The sequence below is a fragment of the Lupinus angustifolius genome, chromosome LG01 (assembly GCF_001865875.1).
Source record: "Lupinus angustifolius cultivar Tanjil chromosome LG01, LupAngTanjil_v1.0, whole genome shotgun sequence".
Classification (NCBI taxonomy): Eukaryota; Viridiplantae; Streptophyta; class Magnoliopsida; order Fabales; family Fabaceae; genus Lupinus; species Lupinus angustifolius.
In genome coordinates this window covers 27,606,487-27,615,744 of record NC_032009.1, presented here as the reverse complement: position 1 = coordinate 27,615,744, position 9,258 = coordinate 27,606,487, and the positions used below count along the sequence as shown (strand labels likewise).

At 32.1% G+C, this 9,258-nt stretch overlaps 1 protein-coding gene across 1 annotated transcript; it reads right to left on the bottom strand.

Annotated features, from left to right (window-relative positions):
- Positions 1,017–3,895, bottom strand: LOC109359391 (probable basic-leucine zipper transcription factor H). The gene is made up of 2 exons (XM_019604040.1): positions 2,127–3,895; positions 1,017–1,300 (listed from the first exon to the last, which is right to left on the bottom strand). Exons 1-2 carry the CDS (start codon positions 3,295–3,297, stop codon positions 1,260–1,262), a joined length of 1,212 nt encoding a protein of 403 aa, XP_019459585.1. The 5' UTR covers positions 3,298–3,895; the 3' UTR covers positions 1,017–1,259.

Here is a 9,258-nt window from a genome sequence, read left to right as displayed (position 1 = left end):
GGAAATGAAGGAAATCCTGTCCTTTTTTAATATGAAATTTAGATCAAGGACGATAAACTAATGATAATGTAAGAATATTTTTTTTATTTTCCCTTAAAAATGTAATTAACAATTGAAAATGGACAATAATGTATAATTATATTTTATTACTAAACATATTTAGCTATTTTGACATTTTATTTCCAAAATACTTCAAATTGGGTGAATTTTAAAAATAGACATATGAAGGGTTTGAGAAACCCTCCAAAACCTTCCCCTCTCCTTGATCCAACTCCCAAACAAGGGGAAGGTTTTCTAAAGCCATCCCTTTCCTTCCGCTCTAAAACTCCACTCCCAAACAAAGCCTAAGTGTTTTATAAGTTACATAGGAATGCTCCAAGTTTGGAACAAATATATGTTATCTTATATTATATCTTATATGTTATCTTAAGTTAATAAAATCATGTTATGTCGATTAAAAATTTTATATTTATTATTATTGTTGTTTTTGTTTCATTGTCATTAGTCCGTTGGAACAATATATGAGATATGATATAGACCGCGAATATTTGTTCATAATTTTGACACTTCAAATGCATGAATTTCATTTTAGGAAGTTTAGATAAACTAAGAAATAATAAATAAATAAAACTTTTCTGAAAACCAGATATACTAATTTTATTTTAAAGGAATCATATCATATTCATAAATTAGGATGCAATGAGTCTATACCATGTTGCTTGCCAATTTCTAGTGTAGAAATGAATTTAAAAATCATGCACTTAAATACATTGAGATTGCGAAGTCGCATCTTAATTTTTCAATATTGATTTACCTTAAACAATTATCTTATAACACTTGTTAACTCAACAATTTATACGATGAAATATATTAATGCGAAATTCAAACCAGACAAGTGTGATATAGTATGAATTTTATAATATGAAATATATCAATGAAAAATTAAGCATATTTAACATTCTTTGTACAAATGGTTTAATAAAAAAAATGAAAAGATGGAAAAAAAGTAAAAAGTCGTGTTTGTTTTTTTGGCCGTGAATGCTCAAGCATGAAATGTTGGATTTAGCTGATATCTTTTTTTTGTCCTCCTACAAACTAATTAATCATGATTAAGAGGAGAACTTATGGACCCACGTGTATAGTAATACTAATAGTGTCATGTGTCTTGTATAATACTCTATTGTTTATATGGTTATAATTTTGAAATGTTGAAAAAACATACATATCTTTGATTTCGTAGTGAAAAAGATACGCGGCGGCTAAGAATTCCTCAAATCTCGCCACCAATTACTCATAGAATCTACAATTTTATAATAAACGGTGTTAAATTAAAGACTAAAATATAAAATAAAATAGAAGAGCACGACAAACATTAGATGCCAAATAATGGAAGGCTTATATGGACAGAAAGTGAAAATAATACATTACATAAGGTTTGTTTTTGTTTTGTTATTCATTCAACGATGCACATATACAAGAATATTCACATTATACAAAATATACAATAACAACCTAACTTTTTATCTCCTGAAATCGGTTACATGAACCGAATATCGGTTACATAGATAGATCGAACAACGAAATTAAGTAATAAACATTGAAAGTTCCAAACTACCATGGTCCTTTCGTATATTGTTGAGTACATGATTAGAGTTACAATTCAAAGTTTGAGGAAACAAAAAAACAAATTAAATGGAAAAAGACAAGCAAGCTGATAATGCTATTTGTTTACAAATAATATGAGCGGACCCAAAGGACATTAAAAAGAAAGAAAAACAGCTTAATTAGTTGGATGGTCATGGTTAGGATAAGAATACCAAGATTCTTAATGGATTAGAATTATGCTAAGATATCAATTGTTTTAAGAGTTTAATATCTACTCAATATAAAGTTTTTTACACCATTGCATATCATCCACCATATTGATGCGTATTATTCAAGATTGTATGGTGTTTATCACAAAAAGTGAGATTAAATTGATGTGTGCTAATAGCGTAAAACTGTTAGTACGCATTATATTAAACTCTTAGTTTTAAACTTTATAAAATCAGTAATATTAATACCTTTTCTTTCTGTTGAGGCACTTAATCAATGAGAAGAACAATTAGTCCATGATTCAACCATACCTTCACTTCTTGCAGCAGCAGCTACAGTAGTAGTGGACCTAGGCAACTTCTCTCCATGAAAATCAGATAAGGAAGAAGCTGATGAGAAGTGTTGTACTTTCCCATTTGTGAGCACTGTGTCCGTTTTGTGGGGCCATTGATCCATTGAAGAAGCATTAGCACTCATGTTATTGTTCCCACTTGGAACCATGTTCTGAATCTTCTGATGATGAAGACCACTGATATTGGTGTTGTTATTGTTAACATCTGCATGCCTTAAACCTATTTCCTCCAACACACCCATTTTGAGATACCCATCACTTTGTTGCGGAATTTCCAATGAAGGTTGTTGTTGTGGTGGTTGTTGGAGGGTGTTTGTGTTTTGGAAGTTGAGAATATTGAGGTTGTTATTGTGCATGTTGTTGAAGTTGTGAGGGTAGGTAATGGAAGTTGAATTAGTTGAGTTATTATTAGAACCTAGTAATAAAGTAGAGGGTGGAAAAGGGTGTTGTTGAAATTTCTGAGCAAAAGGGCGTAGAAGAAAAGAAGGGTCCAAAAGGGTAGAGCTAGAGGGTATTGTAGAAGAAGCACGATGAAGAGGAGCAAATAGATTCAACCTTGTTCTTGGAAAATGAGAAGTGAAAGGTGGTGCTGGAATACCAGTGAATTCCTGAACCATGGCTCTAAAATTGGTAGTGTCTGTAGTTAACACAGTAGTAGGTGCACGCCTAGAAGCCCTTGACCGTTTCTTCGGGTTTCGAACCATGTTGTGACCTTGATCATTGTTTATGGCGGCTGAAACAGAAGAAACTAAACCTCGCGATGAACCACTTCCTTGTGTCAACAAGTTTGTATTATTGCTATGAAAAGCATAAAAACTAGCCTCTCTTGAGAGAGAAGCTTCTTGATTATGTAGTGAGGGTGATGAACAAGGTAGATGAGTGGGGTTTGGTTCGGATCTATGATTTTTTGACCACATCATGTCAAGGTTTAGAAGTGATGATGATGATGGTTGTGTTGGATCCAAGTAACTTGATAAAGTATCAAACATATTATGATTAGTACTAATGCTGAAAGGTGTTGGTGTTTGTGGTGAAGGGTTGTTGTTTAAGAAAGCAGAAAATGAAGAAGACTCATCACCACCACCACCATTAGAAGATTGCAAACTGCTACTACTGTTACCAGAATCCATGAAAGCAAAAAATGGAAAGACTTGAAAGACACTGATTTGAGAGATTTTGGTTACTTACATACACATATGAGTATGTGTGACATACCCCTTATTTAAGAGAATGAGGTAAGAAGGAAGGGACAGTACAAGAGAAAAACATAAGAGAAATTAAAGGTTTCACTTTTATTCTGGTTCTGGAAGGAAAAGCTAGCTTTGTTCAGAAAGTACCTACCACCCAAACATGTCTTTAAGCCTCTGATCTGAAACCTGTCACAGTGCTTTGCTTGCCTCACTTTTACTTAATTTGGTGTATGAGATAATGAGCAAAAGGGTATTACGTAAACAAGGGAATAAACACCCCACTCATGATATATCATATAACATATATTTAATACTTGCACAAGAGAGAGAGGTTGTGAAGATAATAAGTAACCCTCTTGGAGTTGTTACCTCTTGATTTTGTTGGGTTTTAGTTGCTTGAGATTGTGAAAAGGATCATATATTAGGGTTTCATTCAAGTGTAACATGAAAATGATGAGAAAGAGTTAGAGGGAGTGGAGGAGGAGAGAAAGAAAGGGATAGTTCTCTACCCTTTTTTGTTATATAAAAAGAGGTTTCTTTTGATGTATAGTTTGGTTCACCACGAAAATATAGAGTGGGGTAGCAATGGCCAAATAAGAGAAAAAAGAAAGAATTATCATCTCATCAATAGAGAGACAAATATATATTATTCCATTTGATTTTAGTAATAAAAGTACAATTTTATTATAATTAAAATGATAAATATATTATTAAAAATTATATTTTTGTTTTGTTTTTGAATAACTTGTATTTTCATTAATGGAAAATCCTTCCCACAGTTAAAGTATGTGACATTTGTGGTTTTGATTTGTAGTTCAAATCATACAGAGAATTAATGCAATTCTAAGATTTCTCCATTAGTTTAAAAAATTAACCACCCTGTTTCACAAATTTTAGTATTCGACTCAACTCATAGAAATGATGCTAAGTTCCCAAACTATATATGTATAAATCATGTCATCCTCCATTTATAATGAAATAAAAATAATAATGAATATTTAATTTTTAATTAATATATCATGTTTTTATTAGTATTAGTATGAGATATGATTTGAAATACAATTTGTGACAAGATTTTTTTGTTTTATAAAAAAATATTGTGTTGAACAATTAATATAGGTGTTAATGGATTAATATTGTGGATCAACTGCACTCATGATTTATTGAAGATACATGAGTCTTCTTGCAAGAATCCAAAAGGGAAGTCCCTATGGAGGATATTGTTGGTTTGCAAGTTCTGTGGTCAATATGAAATATGAGGAATGATATTATATTTGGAAATAAGGAGGTGAGTTACACCCAAATTATGTATATGATACAAATTAGGACTTGATATTGGTTCATCTCTTATGTGGCACCAACTTCCTTAGTTTTTGAAAATTGGTGTGCTGATCCTTGGTATTGTATTAATATGTCTTGTAACAATATTCACCATTGACTCTTTTTTATTGGGTAGACACCCCTTGTACTTCTTTAATATAATTTTGCTTATAAAAACAAATTGCACCATTTTATTTCATAATGCGTGTCAACAAAATTGTTTTGAAATATAATTTTAGTCTTTCTAATTCTTTATAATTTTGATTCTTATGGTGTCTTCATACTTTTAAAATAAGAATTAGTCTATATTTTGTTTTTGATTTCTTTCCTCAAATTCTTACAAAGTCTGAAAGCACAAGCGTTCAAAACTAAACTTTTAATATATAAGAATCAAAGTTAAAATAAAATTCAGAAATAGCAACATTTGACACATCTAAAATTTAAACTTAAGATTTTCCAAGCTCCAAATACTAATAAGTAGAGTAAGTATTAAATAAAAAAAGTTATATTTGTTATCTTGGAAATATAAAAAACATGCAATCCTTTTTTACTTAGTATGAGAAGGATTTTTAGGCAAAATTTTAGGAGGATATATTATTTCTAGTAAAAAATATGTAAACATAAAAAATAAAAAATAAAGTAAAAGAGCTTATTTGTACAAAATATATATATATATATATATATATATATATATATACTAGTGAAAATTGGCTTACATGGTTAATTTTTCATCTATCAATTCAATATAAATTTTACAAAGGAATATATATTGTTTGATTTTATATAACTCAATTAATAGAGATCATAGTATTTTTGTCACATATTAGATCATAATTTTATTATAAACCTTAATCAGAGGTTTGGCTTGACCTTGAAAAAAGTCTTCTGTCATTTTAACTATTTCCTTCATAAGAAAAAGTTATTAGGGATATAATATTATTGTGTATGTATTATACATATTAGAGTGCTGGTAGTTGAATGCATAAAGGAAAAAAACAACCATATTTAAAGAAAAATAAGAAATGTTTGACTTTTTTGTTGTTGTGTGAATAGCTTGGTGTAGTTGTTAAGAAATTGATTCATAACCCTAAAGATGATAGTGAGTTTGAATTTTTGTTGTTAAGATGACACAAGGATTTAATATCTCAAATCATATATCAGACTAATGAAAAATATTATATCAATTAAAAAATTAAATGTTTATTATTTTTTTATTTTTGTTTGAATATCATTGGTTTGATACATGTTTTAGAATAACAGGTCGTTATCCGTTAACATGATAATCTCATTTGTGGATGATCAGTAACCCACGAGTAAATGTTTTGTTGTGTGGTAGAATGTTGTACATATTTGGCCTTCTAATATTGAAATATGACAATAGTGAAGTATACTAGGTACTCTAAAATCCTACAACCGGGTGAAAATTTGGGTGTGTTTGAGATTATTTGCTTAGTTGAGGTCTCAATGGGACTTCTTATAGCGATTAGTGAAATTGGAAGCATCAAAGTTACCTCGATTACGTACGTGCATGTGAATCTCATTGTACTTATTTACCTCTTTTTGTGTTATATGATAGAATCTAAAGAATACTAGTCTACTATTGGGTTTATTATATTGGGCTATTGGGCTATGGTTTCATATAAAGCCCATTTTCCCTTTTTTGTTTTCAGTTAAGTTAGTTAGGTTAGTTATATTAGTTAGGTTTCCTATATAAGGAAAGTTATTCATTGTTATCAATTAATTCATTTTCATCAATAAGAGTAATCTTCATTCTTTCACCATGTTGAAATCCACTATGGTATTAGAGCTCTCAAATTGAGAGCTCTGCTGCGTACTCATCATTCATTTCCATTAATAAATCCTCCGCATTCATTCATCATTATAACAATTTCCTTTTCTCGCTTAATCTCCTTCCTCTGTTCATCATATTGCCAACAAAGGTCAAAGTCTCTTAACCCATCTTCAAAACCACGATTCCCTTCATTCCATCTTCAACAAATCTTCGTCTTTCAAACTATAACTTGCTTCTGCATCCTTCATTCCAAACGAAAAGCACCAGATCTTCATCATGCAAACAGAAAGCAACAACAACGACCATCAATTGATGTATGCATTCCAAAATCCATCAAGCCCCTTCTACTTACATCTTGGTGAAAATCCCAGATTCATTTTAGTTTCTCCTCCCCTTGATGGCACAAACTATAATTCTTGGAGTAGAGCTATGAGAAGAGCTCTTGGATCCAATAACAAATACAAATTTGTTAATGGCACCATTAGAATGCCAAGTACAATTGATCCTACATTTGAAGCTTGGGAAATATGTAATAACATGATAGTGTCTTGGATAAATAGATCACTATCACCTTAGATTGCTCAGAGTGCCGTTTATATAGATGGAGCACAAGAACTGTGGCAAGATCTTAAAGATAGGTTTTCCAAGGGGGATTATTTTAGAACTTTTGATCTCCTTCAAGAAATTCATTCAATATGGCAAGGAGATCGGAATATTTCTACCTATTTCACTGATCTCAAAACTATTTGGGAAGAACTAGATGCTCTACGACCACTAATCCCATGCATATGCGATGTCAAGTGCACATGCGAATCTATGAAGAGCATCAACCACTATCGAGAATCTGAATATGTCATTTGCTTCCTTAAGGGTCTCAATGACCAATATGGAACAATCAAAGCCCAAATTCTACTAATGGAGCCACTACCAACGATAAACAAGGCATTATCTTTAGTCATACAACAAGAAAGGCAATTGGATGGTACTATCATTGAGGATCGAAGAACTGTTATCAACAATGTCACCTCAAGAACAACATGGAGAAATTCGGCACAAAAGGGTGTTGGGTTAAGTCCTTCAAGAGAACAACAAGATACCAATAGATTCAATGGCAGAAACACATACAATGACAACTCACAATCATATACCAGAAACAATTCTAGCAACAAACCGAGTAACAAAGGTGTTGGAACCAAGATTTGCACCTTTTGTGCAAGGGAGAATCACACTGTTGAGATTTGCTATTTCAAGCATGGATTCCCCCTACCTTCAAACCTAGGGAAATGCAAAATGAATCCACCATCAATTCTAGTACCTGTCCAAATGATACCACACCATCACCAAGTACCTCAATCAGAAATCAAGAAAAGGAAACTGATGATAAAACTATCTTGACATTCAATTCGGCAAATTATGTGAACCAAGCTTCAACTGAAGAAGACACTCATCCTCATTCAAGTATGCCTTCTCATCTCAATTATTGGATTCTTGATACAGGGGCCACAAATCATGTTACCTTTGATCTGTCCAATTACACAACTTATCATAGTATCACACCTATACTTATAAAACTAACCAATGGGGCCTTTGTGTTAGCAAAATGCTCTGGCACTGTAATCCTCTCAACAGAATTACACCTTCATAATGTTCTACACATACCTGACTTTACTTACAATTTAATATCTGTTCATAAGCTTGCAACTTGTTCCAATTATACTGTCATATTTGATCATAATTGTTGTCTCATTCAGGATACAACTACCTTAAGGACGATTGGACTTGCTGAGGTTTCTAATCACCTATACATTTTTCACAGTTTAGACAATTCTGTTAAACATGTATTACATAGCATGAATTCTGATCCTGCTCAAAATTTTGATTTGTGGCATTTCCGTTTGGATCACCCATCTTACTCTGTCATTGAACTAATGTGCTCTCAATATCCATATATGAAATTGCATGTGCATAAAGCTTGTGATACTTGTCATATTGCTAAACAATAAAAAACTCCATTTCCTATTAGTACATCTACTTCTACTCAACCTTTTGCACTCATTCACATAGACATTTGGGGCCCTTTAAAGTGTCCATCCATTCATGGTCACAAATACTTTCTAACTATAGTGGATGACTTCACAAGACATACCTGACTATTTCTCATGATGTCTAAGTCTGATACTAGAAACTTAGTGAAAGATTTTGTTCAATTTGTTCTTGTCCAATACAATCAACACATTAAGGTCATTAGATCCGACAATGGTCTAGAGTTTATGATGCCTACTTTATATTCTTCCTCTGGCATAATTCACCAGACATCATGCATTGAGACTCCTCAGCAAAACTATATTGTAGAAAGAAAACATAGGCATATCCTTAATGTGACTAGGTCACTCTTATTTCAATCACACTTACCCCCTATTTCTGGACTTATGCTGTGAATCATGCTGTTTTTCTAATAAACAGACTACCTATTTCTGTGTTGAATAACAAATCTCCTACTGAAATTCTATTAGGAGAACCACCTTCCCTTACCAACCTAAAAGTTTTTGGTTGCTTGTGCTATGGCACGACCCTTGTCCAAGGTAGAACTAAACTTGACCCTCGAGCCAATAAATGTATATTCATTGGCTATAAACCTGGTACTAAAGGATACATACTCCTTGAAATACAAACTAAGCAATTATTCATCACAAGGAATGCTCAATTTTATGAGAATATCTTCCCATACCATAAAACCAACCCCTTCCTGCCATCATTGAGCAACCTACTGATATAAATACCCCCCCCCC

Coding starts and splice junctions, on each gene's coding strand:
- LOC109359391 (XM_019604040.1), bottom strand. CDS start 3,297: ATGGATTCTGGTAACAGTAGTAGCAGTTTGCAATCTTCTAATGGTGGT. Junction 1,301..2,126: donor TGCTGCTGCAAGAAGTGAAG/GTATGGTTGAAT, acceptor ATAAAATTGTAG/ATTCTATGAGTAATTGGTGG.